Raw genomic sequence first — 16337 nt, 5'->3', positions numbered from 1 at the left:
TCAAGCCAAGAAAAATAATGATTATTTCATGGTCAAAACAGGGAAAAAATCAATTACAAGAAAATTACAAGAAAATCCAATTGTGATTTTCAATTGGATTCCAAGTTGCCAACCTGTTATAATATTTCTACTTGATCTGCTTGAAAAGATACTTTGGGAATAGTAATATTCCTAAGGTCTTCCTTAGTCTAAGCTAAAGTAAACTCCTCCTTAAATGTCCTTGTGCCTCATGGGGGCACAACTTTGATACATCATCAAATAATCTCTTTGAGGGCCTGAGAAGAATAGGCAGACCCCCAAGGGGGGAAGGACAGGTTTTAATCAGGTAATAGGTGCCTACCCCCATTTTAATTTGGGAGATAATTTTGTCTAGCATTCTAGTCTCTTAACAGGGAGCACTACAGGTCTAGGCCAGGCATCAGCACTTGAAGACATACTTCAAGTATCTCAGTCATTTAACTATTCAGGTGAATATTCACTGTAAATCTATTAGATCTGTTTTTAAAGCAAGTCTCCAAATGCTCTAAAAGACTGCAAAAATGATATGGATAGAAAGAACCCACCAAATGTGCTAAAAAACTAATGTTCCTCTTTGTGCGTGAGTGCAGGAGATCTGTCTTTCTAAATGATGGCTAATATGGCAATTAGTGTAGACCAAAAATAGAGCTATGTCATACTGATTTGTAAGTTATTCATGCTGACAAAATGAACAATGTTTACATAGAAGGAAAAGTCACCAAAACGAGACAAGTAAATTATGGGTTGTATTACAGTCATTTTTTGCCATAATATGGTAGCTATATGACAGGCTTATCAATGAAAATAACATTGCTTCCCAAAAAGTTGCCTGAATTCTCTTTCCTTTCAAGTTGATTTTAATAATGTAGGACTCTCTTGCTAATCCTTATGGAAAGGCAAATTCCCCTGGGTAATTATATCTGTTCTTGGTCAGAGCTCACATATATTGATGATGATTCTTTCTAAAAGAGGCAGAATAGATCAGTATCACTAGAAGTGGAGATGAGAGATTAGGAATTTGACATTTTTTATTTTGAAATCTAATTCATTTTTAAAGTTACTACATGGCTGTCACTGCCAGTCCAAGCTATCATGACTCACTGTTTAGGTTTTGATAGTTTATTATAATGAATGCAAATGGCAATTGTTTTCTGATCAGAAACTTTTGAGAGTCTTCTTCCAGACAATTTTTGTATTGGTCACAATTCTTACCCAGGCCTCAGTCAATGAATGAGTATAGGATGTATAGAGGGAAGAAAATAATTTTTCTCTTTCTGAAGTTCAGAAGGTCTATTTTCATGTGGAAACTTCACAATAATTTTTTTTTCTATGTAATGTTTTTACATCTATAAGCATAAGTGGATTTAGACATAACAGTGGAGGGATTTTATTTAAAACTAGTTGACTATAAATGACTTTTAAGTTTCTATATTTGTGTACTCCTTATTAAAAAATTTCAAGTGAGCCTAATATAATTGTAAAACTTTAGGTTATACTTCATTGATAATACAATTTCATCAACACTGTGTGCATTCTATATTGCTTTTATTTTATGAAAAAGCTAATTCAAAACCTACATTAACTATGTTAATACAAAGTCCAACCATGAAAGATTGGCCTCATTTACAAAAACATAAAGGTGAGTCTTGGTGAGTTTCAGAATTTCAGGAATGGCACTTCAAAGGGTTTTGCATTGGCGTGTTTCAGTGCCAAAGCATAAGAATAGACTCTGGCATCCACCTTGAGATGTTCATCAGCTACCAGGTCTACAGAAGATAAACAAAACTAGTGAGAATATAGACAGACAATTGTCCCACCCCATCATATTACTATTCCCCAAACTATAGAAAACACTAAGCATGAGAGGGTGTTTAAGCGATTGAACAATTGAAGAGAGGAATAACATAGGTACTCTAAAGGTTATAAGGACATAGTGTCCAATGGCAACTGTTTCCCTTGCTTTTGTTAAACTTTTTTAAAAAGGTAAATCCTCTGTAAATATATTTCATAAGAATTATTACATAGATCTGGGCATATCAGACAGACCTCAGATACTGCAGGGATTTACATAACCATCATTCTACTTTGAGCCTTCATTACCCCCCTTTTAGATTTATTACAAGAGTCACTATTGGTTTTCTTGCTTTGTAGTCTCTTCCCTTTCAATTTCTTCCTCTAAAAAACTGACAAATTAATAAGACACTGCAGTGACTTTGTTACTATCCTGTTGAAAAAAGTGTTAGTGGCTCACTATTCCTTTAAAATAAAATACAAATTTCACAGGCCAAAATTTAGAAGCCCTTCAAATTGGCTTTTATCTACCTTTCTATACTTATTTCATTATTATCTTTCATTATTATCATTACCTTTATTATTATAAGTTCCAAATGGGCCAAGTCTACCTCTTCTCTATCTCCCATCAGGCTAGCTTCCATGACAGGAAAAGTAATCCCTAGTTTAGATGCCAACTCCTAAGTAAAGTCTTTCCTGATCACTGATCAATCTTTCTCAAACACTATATTTATTTATGCCAAAGCATTCAATGTCTTCAAGGTGAGAGCCTGTTTCATTTCCCCCCCTACATCTTCCTTGGTGCCTAGTACACAGTAGTAACCTTAATAATGCATGTTGAGCTGAATGATTCTGACTGGACCAAAGAGCAAGAATGCATTATTATCTAAGTTAGGAATTCATTATCGTTCACTGCTAGAGCATCTTTTTTGTTTGTTTGTTTTGTTTTGTTTGATCTAATGAATAAACTTATGGCTGGGACAGAATTTTCTTAAATTTACTCATAGAAGTATGAGGTCTAATTGCATTAGGCATTGCTTATGGAGAATTATTTTATTTGAGGATGATCACCTTTTAAATTCTATGTTAAATTCTAATTTAAATTTCTCAGCTTTCTGTTCAAAAATAGGTGGCATGCCCTCTATTTTTACATAAGGGTCCCATCTATAAGTTGCTTTCACTCCAACCCATATGGCAGAAGACCATTTTATGTTTGAATTTTCAGTGCAGCAACAAAGAATTCAGAACCTCCAGGCTTAATAGTAAATATAAAAATCAATTAGGAGTGGAAAAGATGTCCTTGATTAATGTTTACTTTAAAAGACAACTATCACAAATCTCACTGAGACAGAAATCACATAAAGAACAAGAAAAAAACTACATATTTACCAGTAAATTTTAACAAAGGTATTCTTTGAACTCATGAAAAACTGGCAGTCATAAATGCTGACTTGAATTTCTTCAATAAAATATTTTTCTTTAGTATTTATTAAATATTTCAGGAACAGAATTAAGGGCTTTGGGGAAATGGTCGAATAACAGAATTGCAAGATGGAAAATACCTCAGTGGCCTTTTTAGTACAATTTACTAGAGGATTTTCTTAATTTTTATGAGATATTCAATATAATCTGTACAGAGTAATCCAATTCAATAAACATTTACTAAGCACCTACTATGCATCAGCACTGTGCTAACCACTGGAGATACAAAAAGAGGGGAAAAGACAGTCCCTGCCCTAGAATTTATAACCTAATAAGGGAGACAACATGTAAATAAATTTAAACAAAGCAAGTTGTATACAGAATAAATAGTAATAATTAAAAGAGGGGAAGCACTGGACTAAAGAAGAGAAGCTGTGATTTTGTATAATGAGGGAATGATGAGGGTATTTTCTGGCTTCAGAGTAATTCACTTAGTATTTTTAGTGTGGGCACCTGTTTCTCACTCCAAGTATATAGCTAGCCAAAGGTCTGAAATCCTCAGCCTGACTGCTTTAATTAAGCTCTAACTGGGAAATTCCAAAGCCATTTCTAGCTCAATAAAAGTTTTTTAAAAGTACAGATATGGGAAGTCTTTGTAAATAGTGCCACAATTAGTTCCACACATACCTTTTATTGTTTTTCTTTAAAAAACAAAACCAAAAACAAACCAGGAAAAGTGAAACAAGTTTAAAGAATGACATAAGAACATTTAAAAGTTGTCAGTAGATAAAAATTTAAAAAGAATATTCCACTTTAAAAAAAAGGTTGATAGAAAGAAAAAGTATGCATCTAAACATTCTGTAATTCAATAAATTTAATGTGAACATAAATTTATAGCTGAGAAGGAACTTAGGAATCATTTAATCTCACTTTTACATTTTACAGATAAGGAAACTGAAGTACAGAGGGAATAAATGACTTTCCTGAGATCACAGACAGGAAGTGGCAGAGGTATAATTTGAACCCAGCTCTGTCTAAATATTTTACTACTCTCAAGCACTGAATTGTGATACCTTCTCTGATTTGATAAACTAAGAACCAAGAATGTCCATCCATCCATCCATCTGGGAATGGGGGTGGGAACATAAATAGTTCATTTCAATATAGCTGATTAAAAAAATCCACATGTGGCCAATGTAGAATGTGTCTACTGATAGGAATTCGGGTTAAAGTTATTTTGTTTTTGTTTGTTTTGTTTTTTAAAGAAAAAGGATCATATAATTAATTATACTATCCTATTAATGTAAAGGGTTCCAAAAATATTAATGCTGTTTCAAAGGAAAACAAGAAATGATGGTTAAGTGTAATTATCAGATTACTATATATTTGACTTAAAGGAAGCTATACAAAGGAATTTTGAGATTTATGTTCAGTAGACCCAGGTGTGCAAGAGGAGATAGGCACAATTAACTGGAAGTAAGACTATCTTACCATCAATTCTCTTCAGTAGATCATTCTTTGGTAAAGAAACTACTTCCACAAATTCTTAAAAAAAAAAAAATACATATATAAAAAGTAAAGTCAAAAGAGCAACAATTATACCTGTTAGCCAAGTAGGATAATGTAATAAAATGACTATACTTAGGCATGAGTAATCACTGGGAAATAACATACCTCCATCTCCTGGAAAAAAAAAACAAACCAAAAAACAGAAGATTAAAAAAAAAATTTAGTAAAAATTATAGTATTACATTAGAAGATAATTTGGCAGAATATGCAAACAAGGGGAAATTTAACAAGGGTCTCTGTATATTTATGATGATATCTCATATCAGATCTTCCTAAATAAGTATTTTCTGCAACGTGTCTTTACAAAAATAGTTAAATAAGTATTAATTAGTTAATTGAAATGGTGGTTGCTGTAATGCTATTACTATGACTGAACCAAAGAGGTTGAAAAATCAAATATTAGTTATAAATATGAATTTGCAGCATGGTAAATATATATATATTTTTGAGATGAGATACACAAGACTAATATTTAGATACTAAAACATACAAACAAAAATCTTTTCTAGAAAGAGAATCACAGGACAAAACTTCCTAAGTCCTCAGTGAAAGCTAACATCTGGAGCAAATGGAAGTGCAGCTCCTTATAGGAATTTTAAAAAACTGCACTCAGTATCTTACAACATGTGTAATTACATTAGATTAAGTGAATAGAGACTAGGAAAACACTTCTAGGTATCTGTAATCCACAATGTCCTGACTAAAATGGACCTAATCCTATAAAGAAATTTTGCATATATTATGAAACTGAAAATATGCAAAATATGAAGTTGGTCAGATGACAAACAACTATAAACAATAAATATATTAAGAAAGATATGAGATCTAAAGTATTTTTATAAGATTTTATTCTTTTAAATGATTTGAAGCAGCTGGCATATTTTAGAGTTTAGTACTGTTCTATACATCACTTTAAAGACTACATAAAAACTCACCAAGCTTTGGTTTAGGTCGTACATTTTCAGCATCATCTCCATTGATCATCACAGTCACTATATGTGTGGTACAATTTGACAAACCTGGGTCCATGCATACAGCTAAGGAGGAAGAGACAATGGGTCATATCATCATCATCATCATCAAAATCATCTTCCTCCTCTTCCAAACGGCCCACTTCCTAAAATTTCAGTCATGATAGAACCCTTGAAACAATTTCACTAGTATTTATAAGCAACTTTGGAAACAGCTATTTACTATGTTACCCATAGTAAGTAGCGATAATTTTTGCTATTATCATTAGTAGTGAGATGAAACTGTCTTCTGGTGGACTTTATTGAAGAGTATGGGTGAGCAAAAACATTTGTCACACTACAGTTATATGTATAGTATATGCTTGTATTGCTATGAAGGGGCTGCAGAGATTTGCATTAATAATTTGATCAAGATATAAAATTTACTTCAGTAGAGTTTATCTGATTAAATCTTATCCCACATTGGTGAACAAATACAAACAGCAACAGTTGAAAAAAAAATCCCACTTTTGAAAGCTTTAGTGTGCTGCCAAGTCTCAGTGAAGAACCAATGGGAAAGTAAAATGGATAGAATGGTTAAAGGGAAATGGAAAAGTCTCCCACCAATTTTCAAGTCTTATTTGCTGTGTCACAGCCCTTCCCCAACTATCTATCTGTTTAGATATACTTATGGATCCTACTGGTTAAACATTTATTTATAGAAAGCAGCTAATTTATTCTGAGAATTTCTCTAATAATGAGCTTTTCTATTTGAATCTCTATTTTTAAAATTTTAAAATTATTTAATTTTAAATTTATTTAAAAATCAAAAAAATATTTTTTAAGTTTAGTTACATTTTGAGGTAAAAAAAAAAAAAAAAACCCAAAACAAAAAACCTGTTCCTAAACATTTCAGAGATGATAACAATACAAACCTGGAGAACATTCAGCAACATCACCTTTATAACCAGTTTCTTCTTCAAGCTCTCGAAGAGCAGCTGTCTCTGGGCTTTCATTGTCATCTATGAGACCTATCAATCAAATTTTTGTTTATATAAAATTTCAGTTTTTAGGAGAACCTCTGATCCTTCCCATGTAACCCTTGGTATGGGGACTTGTGGGGGGGGAGAGGGAGGAGAGGAGAGAGAAATAGCTAAGATCTAGTCCTTTGATAGAAAGGGAAAGAAAAAAGTATGATTTGACTAAGTTCCTATATATATCATCTGTTCACTTGAGTTTGTTTATTTCTCCTGAATAGTAATATACTACATGGAGCCAGTAAAGCCTATTGGCAAGATCAACGAGCTGGTAGTTAAAAAGATGCGGATTCTACTATTGGTTCTGACACTATTTTACCTTAAACACAGATATGTGGTGAACTGTCTGTTTCCTCATCTGCAAAACAGAAACTGCACTACCTGTCCTGCCTTTCTCCCTTACTGGGATATGGTGAGGGATCTTACAGAAGAGCCAATATGGCTGCCACCTGTAAGGGAGAAAAGAAGATAATGAACTAAGAGGATTGGTGGACATAAGAGCATTACTATGGTATGTGAAAGAATAAAATTTAGTTTAGAATAAAAGCATCAGGAGACACCTGGGATTAAGTAAGAACTAAAGAATGAACAGAACCTGAATTTATACCCTCCTTCACTCATATTAACTTGGAGTATGAAAAAAATTTGCATTAAACAGAAAAAAATGGATATTAGAAAAAGTAAAAGCAATAACATCTGAAGAATCATGTTCCTTTGTTGTTCCCAATTTCTGAAGTATAACTTGGTTCAACTCAGTAAGTTTTTATTAAGTGGAAGACTAGGTGCCAGAGGAATAGAGACAAAATGAAAAAAACAATCCTTAGCCTCAAAAAGCTTAGATTCTATGGAAGAGAGAATGTGATCCAGACAGATAATTTACAATATTGTGTTTTCCTTTGAACAAATAATCAAAAAATTAAAAAAAATAAAAATAAAAACTCAATTTATTTTCAAAAGAAAAAACATCCTGAAGAACTCTTTACTTTCTCATTAGAAAAATGCAAATTAAAAGTTTAAGGTACCAGATTCCTTATAGCCATCAGATCGGCAAAAAGAATAAATTAAAAAATTAATTGCTCAGGGGAGGGGGGGGGGAACACTACTGGTGAAACTAGGAATTGATCTTCTGGAAAATAATTTGATAACATGAGTTTTAAAAAAAATACCCAACTGAACCTTCCTCTTGACCCAGGAATGTCATTATTACAACTACAACTGATGAATATTATTAAATGAGGAAACAAAAAGACCAAACTAAATAGCAAGAAGCTAATATAATATTTGAGGCTCTATAATAAACTGGAAACAACTCATTTATTCAACAAATAGCAACAGTTGTATAGATTGAGATGTGCTACTAATATGTCAAAAGAAATAACTCCATGGATGCAACAGACTATGAAAAGTGCCAAATGGAGACAGAGACGAAGAATGCAGATTTGAGAATACAAATAATTATATACAAAGAAAAAAAACAAAAACAAAATCTGATGATGTATAACAGAATAAAAAGACCAGATGGGGACAAAGTAACAAACAATAAATTATTTTGTTAAAGTTAATAAATCTTCCCCAATGGATGAGTGAGAGAGATAAAAAACTAAAGCTCTTAATAAAAGAATAAAGAACATTAAAAGAATTTATTAAACAAGACAAAATGAAAAGCTTAATCCAATCAATAATGCTACCTTTCTACAAGAAATTAATAGACTTGAAGTATTTCTTTTCTCCCTGATATTCTAGAAACTGGAATGAGTAGTCTAGGTGTTACTAGGATGAAGCCAGGGTGAAAAGAAGGAAAGACACAAAATAGGTTTCAGTGAGAAAAAAAAGAAAAATATGGATAAGAAGAATAGTAACAGGCCAGAAAGGATGTATTAAGTAGGGAAGTTGTGAAGAAGATTATTACCTAGAAGGCAGGAATCATATACTTTACCTTGATGGTGGGCTGAGGCACTCAAGTACCTTCCTGCAGGTGGCAGTGTGGTTCTGCTTCCCACTTGCCTGGACACAGAAATATTCTGCTTATGCCACAATGAGGCCAACAAAGAACTTCTCATCAATAGCTAATTAATTCCTGTGAAACAATAATAAAGTCCTTTTCTTTGATTACTCACCTGCAGGGAACTCTAAGCAGTAGCCTCCCATTGGGGGTCTGAACTGCTTCACCAGGACAATGCATTCATAATGAAGAGTTCTTTGTAATACTGGGATAATTGCCACACCTACCACCAGAAAACAAAAAGGACAAGTGCCTATGAAAAATGTTACAAATAATTTTTGACCAATATTAATTTGTAAAACTGGTTAATTACTCTTGCTTTGTTTAGGTACTTGCCTATTTGTGTCTCAAAAGAAATTTAGCAGAGTGGCTTTTAACAAAAGAACTGTTGATTCAGTTTTCCCCTCCTTTTCTAAGTCTTTTGACCCCCTTGATTATTCTGTCAATAAATGTTCCCACTTTGTTCATTCATTAGATTTCATATCCTGTAAATTTATTTTAAAGAATATTCTATTATATTTCACTTTTTCTCATGTAGGAAAATATAAACATAATCTTGACTGACTGACTTAATTTATGAAGGTTTTTTTTTCTGATTATTTGTGTCTTTTTTTTTTTTTTTTAATTTGTCCTGCAGTTTAGCCAAAACATTTTCTGTTAAATTAAACTTTGAATTTCATGGGTATTCTATGAGAATTTTGCCCTCCATTCCTATTAATTCTAGGCAATTTTCTTGAAATAAAATATTTAGGCTTTCTGTTTCTCTGAAAGAACTAGAATTCCCATAAAATCTCTTAGCAATCCATATTCCAACTCAGTTTCTTTAATTTGCAAAGTTCTTGTGTCTGTTCTTCCAATCTTCTTGGTCTTTTGATTCTGTTCACTAGATTTTTCTTCTAACTCTGCCTTTCAAAAACATCATTTACTTTCAAAGAACCTATCTTTTCCATTATATGTTCTAAATTTTCCATTTTCTTATTAAAATTTAAAATTGTTTAAATTTTTGCTTTATGTTTTCTTTTACTTTTTTACTGCTCTTCACAATCATTCTTTTGGCATTTCCTTTACATTTTAGGGGCATCTAGGATAATATATGGTAGAAATTTTTTCTTCCTGGGGATTTTCAAGACAAATTTATTTTCTGCCTTAGTATTTGGTTCAATATATTGGCTTCTTTTTTTTTTTTTCTTCAGTTGTTTGTTCAGTTTTACATGACTGTCATTTGTTTGGCTGGCTTTTCTATAACATGTTTAGTTTAAGTAAAACTTATGAATAAATATGATTAAATTAAATCCAGTATGGTAATTGAGAAATGGTGCCACGATCACCAGAAATGGTGTAGTTCATAGAAGGAAGAACAAGTTTTGGAAGGAAGATTAAGTTCTGTTTTGGACATGTGTAGTCTGAGCCATCCAAAAGACAGGTAATTGGTTACGTGGGAATAGAATGGAGCTACATACATAGATTTGGGATCCTGTACGTGGAAGTGATGACTGTAATCATAAGAGATAGGATATAAGCAGAAAAAAAAAGTGAGTCAAAGATAGGCTATGGGCATTCAGATTATGGGCGGAGGGACAAGAATACTGAAGAATAGTCAGAGATTTGTTTTCATACCATCAGCAGAAAGGCCTTCTTTCCTAGTGGTGCGTTTCACAGTTTCCCAAGTTCTGTTAGGAGAAGAAGGGAAAGAAAAAACAAACAAACAAAACATTACAGTTGAGATCAGTAGATTAGCTGTATACTAGTTAAGAGTTTTGCTGTTGCAAAACATGCATTTTTACCTGGAACGGTGGTCAAGAAAACCAGAAAGAGGCTTAGTTTTTCAGAGACACCTTGCAATTGTGAAGTTGCCTTTTGAAAATAACCAAAGTCATTCCTACCAAGTTTAGTGAAACAGCTGATGATTCATGTGATACTTGAGATCAAGGGTTCTTAACCTAGAATCCATGAACTTCCCCCCCCTCAATATTGTGATAATTATATTCCAATATAATTTATTTCCTTTGTAATTTCCTATTTCTCATGCATTTAAAAGGATAATTATGAGAAGAGGTCCAAAGTTTTTATCAGACTGCCCAGGAAATCCCTGACACAAAAAAGGTTAAGAACCCCTGCTTTTGCAGCTAATCTAAATAGCAAGCCTGCTGGCTGTTATGGTCAGAAAGTTTCATATCATTCACAGCCCAGAGGGCATTTAATTAGGGTCATAGTTTATCTGTGAATCATGCTTTTCCATTCACAAGCAATGGTGATGAGTAAGGATTTTGATTTTGGACGGAAGTGACATTGTAGAAATATTAAAGTCCCTTTGAAAATTCTGTTTGCCCACCTCTAGGAAAATATCTAAGAGAACTTTCTGAAGGACAGCTATGAGACGGTATGATTCAGTTTAAAAAAACATGCTCGAATCTACCACTTTGGTAGATAAAAATTCTTCACTTGCTACACATAAACTCTGCACAAATAAACAAAAAAGTGAAGCAATTTGGAAAGGATTTATTTCTGACTTTAACCCTGATGAATAATTATCTTTTATTTTTCTTCCTAGTAAAATAGAAAAATTGTTACACAGAAAACTCAGTACTAAAATAGTCATGTAAACTGTCTACACAAAGGGGAAAATTATGTCTTTACTGCCCCAAGTTTACCCTTAATTGGAGGTGAGTCCAAGAAAGTCAACCCAGGAGCTGATTATAAAAGGCTAGATGGCCTAGGGATCACTCCCAATAGAAACAAGGCCAGGAATTTAGGATATTATTAGGGATTCTTTATATTATTGTGAGAGGAGCAGTAAGACATATAGTTCTGTGGGGGCAGTCAATTTCTCCATTTTAAAAAATACTTCTACCTCTATGTGTCTGTTGTCTGGTGCCTTGTAGCAGAAGACAAATCAGTTAAAGAGATCTAAAGGAAGGGGCTACAAAATCATAGCACTATAGTGAAAACCATGCATGATCAATCAACAATAAAAATAGGCTGCTCCCAACATCTTCATATTCCTGTTAGTAGGAAAAGAAAAGCCAACCACACAAAAATCTTTGGTAGAAGTAAATAGCAAGGGTTGCAAAAAAAAAAAAAAAAACCTTTGATACAGCTCTCACTGTTGCCTCCTAAGGTCAGTCTTAAATAGACTGAAGGAGAAGGTGCTAGGAAAAGCACTGAGGACTCCAGCCCAAATGCTCTAGGAATAAGGGGAAACAAGAGGGATAGTGTCATTTCAGCAACAACAATAAAGCAAACAACCAATTACGAATGTACCTATGCCTGATAAACCAGTCTCCTTGTGATTAGTAAAGAGACTAGAATAGGAATGCCTGTGTAAGTAAAAGATTCATACCCAAAAAATTTTGGAAGCTTGGTTATACCTTAACTTAGATCTTCAACTAGTTTTTGGAAGGAAAAGTCAAGAAAATATTTAGTATCCAAAAAGCAGGGAAACTTAAGTTCTTGCTCCAGTTTCAAGTTCAGTTTGTTCATCTATAAGATTAGGGTATGTTATCTTTCAGATGAAAAACAAAAAAAATTCTAGGATGCTAAGAATCCTGCTGTCTAGTGTAATCTTTGCTATAGCAGAGCTTTACTGAGTCTCTTTTCCCACCTTGTAACCATGAGATATAGGGAAGGGCAACTTTGTAAGTTTGTCAACATTAACTATGTCTCAAAAATTATAATTTGTCCTGTCTTTTTTTTTTTTTTTTTTGAGACAAGTAGGGTCAAATCACTTGCCCAGAGTCACATAAGTGAATGTCTAAAACCCACATTTGAGCTCAGGTCTGCCCTTCTTTCAAAAGATGAAAAAGGAGAGATTGTTTTTATCTTTGTCTTAACTTCCCTTGATGTGATTATGTATGCATATAGTTTGGAAAAGGAAAAAGGGGAAAAAAATTCTTTAAGTCCTCAGATTTAGTTTTAAAAGTATAAATCAATAAGCATTTAGTACAATTTTAACAAGGATTAAGATAAATAAATGCTTGTTGATCTTGATCTTGTTAAAAAGCACAAACTAAGGAACAGGTACTAGGCTCTGTAGATAAAAAAAGAAAAGAATGAAACAAATCCCTACTCTCAGGCAGTTTAATGTGTTAAAAAGTGGATGATACGGTAAAGTTCTGAGACCTTTTGCAGAAGTTTCACTACTTGGTAGAAAGAAACTATAATTCTGAATGCAAGGAATTATACATTATAAACATTTTACTAAATTCTCAAAAATTTTAATTTAGAATTGGTGTAATTTTTTAAACTCAGTCTAAGATGATGATACTATTAGTTCAGATAGCACCAAACTTAACATTTTAAAATTTTACCATTTAAGTGGTATTTTATGCTATAATCACAGAGAATAAAGTGAGATTTGGACTCAATAACTATTGTATGCTTTTAGAAGTTAAACACATCATTAAAATGATATGATCAACCAAAATACATCTTATTTATTCTAATATGAAAATACATTTATAATGAGGTTAAGAAATTTACAGATTTGTCATGAATAGAGATTCTTAGAATACAAGAACTGAACATTTCTTCAGTAGGAAAAATTTTTTTACCTTGTTTTACCAGTGGGATCCATATAAGTTGTTTGTTCAAGCTTGACCCATTTTCCTTCTGTAATCAACTAAAAGGAGGTAAGAATAGCATATTGGGAAAATTTCAAACCAAACAATACTTTATTGGGACAAAAAGGTTTTTTCTGGTCACTTTTCGTAGAAAGCCATTATAACCCTAAGAATACATCCTCTGAACATCTTTCTACATATGAGTTTAAAGATTGTTATATAAGCTTAGATTTTAAGGCAAAGAAATGGCACTATTTCTTGGGGGATCACTAAGAAGTTGGGAAAAAATGATAAGAAATGTTCTGAATCTCTGGGGCTTGGGACTTGATTAGCATTTTAAAAAAATTTGTTCTTAAAAACAAAGAGCTGGGAAAGTTATATTGGAATGCTAATTATGGGCATACAAAGATTTTTTTTACTGCCTACATATTTCACTTTGGAATTAAGATTATAAAACTCTAATTTAATTCTGGTATGTTTTAAACTAAGGTGGTAATCTAGGTATATAAAATAATGTGCTTTTCTCTTAATAATATTTTAGTATTTCTCTTCTTTTTGCTAGCAAGAACCTAATTATCATTAGTAGATCAATTTACAAACATAATTTTAGACCAAAAAAAGCATTCTGGGAGGATACTAGATTCAAAATTCTCAGGATGGTTTCAAATTTATCTACTAGAAACTTTCCAAAAGAAAATATTTGAAAAACAACAACAAAACAAACCTTCCCTCCAAACTCTCCTACCCCCACACCCAAAACACCTACTTATCCAACACAAAAAACAAAGTACAAACATCAACCATATTGTTGGAACTTGGTGCTAAATCTGATAACTACTTTAGATCTTGAGTGTTTTAAAAACTGTAAGCAGGGTTGCATAGGTGACCTACCTGACTTGCTAGTTACTTCTCAAATTGCTACTTGACTCATCCTCATATTAATCTTATCATTTAGAGATCAAGGGTAATCCAGGGATATGTTTATATATTTCCTTATTAACTGACAAAATTTCATTATTTCTTTTAACTAAGTTTAAAAGCCCCAATCTTCAGTTTTTCAAATACTTCTTTCCAACAGTATTGATCTCTTTATATTAAATCCCTTAAAGTTACTGAAAATAATTTTTAACAATGAAATTAATAATAAATACTTATATACAATATTTTAGTTGTGAGAAAGATCTTAAAGTCTTACTCTAAGTGCAGATGTGTAAAGGGCTGAAACTTTTGAGTCGATGCACTGATTTCAGACAACCGAGAACTTAAGGCTAACTACCAATTGGACAATACTCTATAAGCATATGCTTGGAAAATAGCCCTTCCCACTATCCTGTGCTGGCTCGATAATTGGTGTATACAGAGAATTGTAGGAGGGACTAGGGGGTGGAGTAAGACTATCCAGGGTCACTTCCAGGTGGGAGATGAAGAAGGAAGATCAGGGAGATTCTGCTTCCATCCAATTCAATCCTACCTCTAAAGACCAAGCATAAAGACTAAGGACTTTTGCTAGAATCCAGCTGATTCTAAGGTATCCAGGGGGCTAACGTGGTCATCACACAGATGACTTCTCTTTACTTCTGAAAACAGTCTTACACTACTTAATTTATTCAAGATAACAATTTAAAATTCTGTAAGTTTTTCTCAGACCCTCAATTTTAATAATTTCTATCCAGATTAATCCTTACAGAATTTTCTTTAATATTTCTTCAGAAAACAATTAAGACAGATCTATTAAGAAGGAAATTCTTCACTTTCTTTTCCTGTTTTTTTCCATAGTTTATCTCATAGATCTCACTGATCAAAGTTAATTCTTACTCTCTCCTTCACTCTTTAAGAATAAAGAGGTATTTCACAGAATGACAATTACATCACTAATTCTTAGCTTTTCTCTTTTTTAAAAGAGACAACAATTTACACAGCTACAAAAGTAGGAAAAGCTACAAGGGTAATATAGGAATTATGGGTGGTTTTTTAAGTCTTATAACTCAGTAGATAGTATCCAAATTGACACTAAAGTCAGGTTACTTTACTTAAAATGCATTCAGTCTATTACTTAATAAGAATTGAGAATTCTAGCTTGTTATTTGCCAAAAGATTACAAAGGTTTATTTCATTTTTAGTTACTTAAAGGGACAACTAACAGCAAGCATATTACTGTTTCCATATTAATGCAACATTTGAGTCTTAAAAAAAATCTTTTTGGAATTCTATCGTCATGTATTAGGGCTAACCATTTGAAATATATATTTTTTTTAAATGCAGCAATTAATATGGAAGTGAAGAAAAAAGTTTTGTACCTCTTCTGTTAGGATGGACTCTTTGGTAACTTTATGAGAATCCACAGGTGCTTTGTTTTCCATTTTCAAAATATGTGGTCCTTGCTGTCTTCTAGTAAGTTCACTCTATAACAAAACAACATTTCTTTAGGCTGAAGTTAGTTCAATTTTAGACCATCTCATTTAAATTCTTTCTCTTCATTCAATGGCAAGGAAATCACCGAAAGACTTACTTTTAAAACTACTAGAAAATTAATGATTGACAGTTTAGAAAGAAGACAAAGATACAATAATGTTACCCAAATATAAGTACTAGACTGATACCAGCAGATTACACAATATTATAAGTGAACTCAACATGTACTGAGAAAGATCTGATTTCTAGATTAGGGAAACTTGCTATATAGCATAAGCTCAACCATTCTAGTTTAGTCTTAGTTTCTTGCCAGGCTGTTTTTTTTTTTTTTTTTTTTTTTTGGTTTTGTTTTATTTTGCTGAGGCAAATGGGGCTAAGTGACTTGCCCAGAGTCTGGGCAGTGACTAACTTCAGTCTGAGAGCCTGACTTCAGGACTGGTGCTCTATCCGCTGTGCCACCTAGCTGCCCCATTTTTTAAAAAATTGTTGTTGGCAGCAATTTATAGGACTGGTTAGTCAGATGATTTCTTAAAATTGCCAACTTTCCTGGAATTGATCTGATTAAAAAAAAAATTAA

General features: G+C 32.6%; 1 protein-coding gene across 1 annotated transcript in view; it reads right to left on the bottom strand.

Moving 5' to 3' along the window:
* Positions 1-1546: 1546 nt before the first annotated feature.
* Positions 1547-16337, bottom strand: part of NUDT5 (nudix hydrolase 5) — a 29243-nt gene continuing 14452 nt past the window's right edge. Inside the window, exons 2-10 of the mRNA XM_051961433.1 lie at positions 15646-15750; positions 13340-13407; positions 10407-10459; positions 8905-9012; positions 6686-6781; positions 5736-5837; positions 4906-4914; positions 4723-4776; positions 1547-1784 (exon numbers count right to left, since the gene is read on the bottom strand). Coding sequence (XP_051817393.1) covers positions 1675-1784; positions 4723-4776; positions 4906-4914; positions 5736-5837; positions 6686-6781; positions 8905-9012; positions 10407-10459; positions 13340-13407; positions 15646-15708 — 663 coding nt within the window. The 5' untranslated portion in view covers positions 15709-15750 and the 3' untranslated portion in view covers positions 1547-1674. The remainder of the gene's footprint in view (positions 1785-4722; positions 4777-4905; positions 4915-5735; positions 5838-6685; positions 6782-8904; positions 9013-10406; positions 10460-13339; positions 13408-15645; positions 15751-16337) is intronic.

Source organism: Antechinus flavipes, chromosome 5 (genome assembly GCF_016432865.1).
Source record: "Antechinus flavipes isolate AdamAnt ecotype Samford, QLD, Australia chromosome 5, AdamAnt_v2, whole genome shotgun sequence".
Classification (NCBI taxonomy): domain Eukaryota; kingdom Metazoa; phylum Chordata; class Mammalia; order Dasyuromorphia; family Dasyuridae; genus Antechinus; species Antechinus flavipes.
Note: the sequence above shows the minus strand (reverse complement) of the source record. Positions and strands in the feature narration are given on the sequence as shown.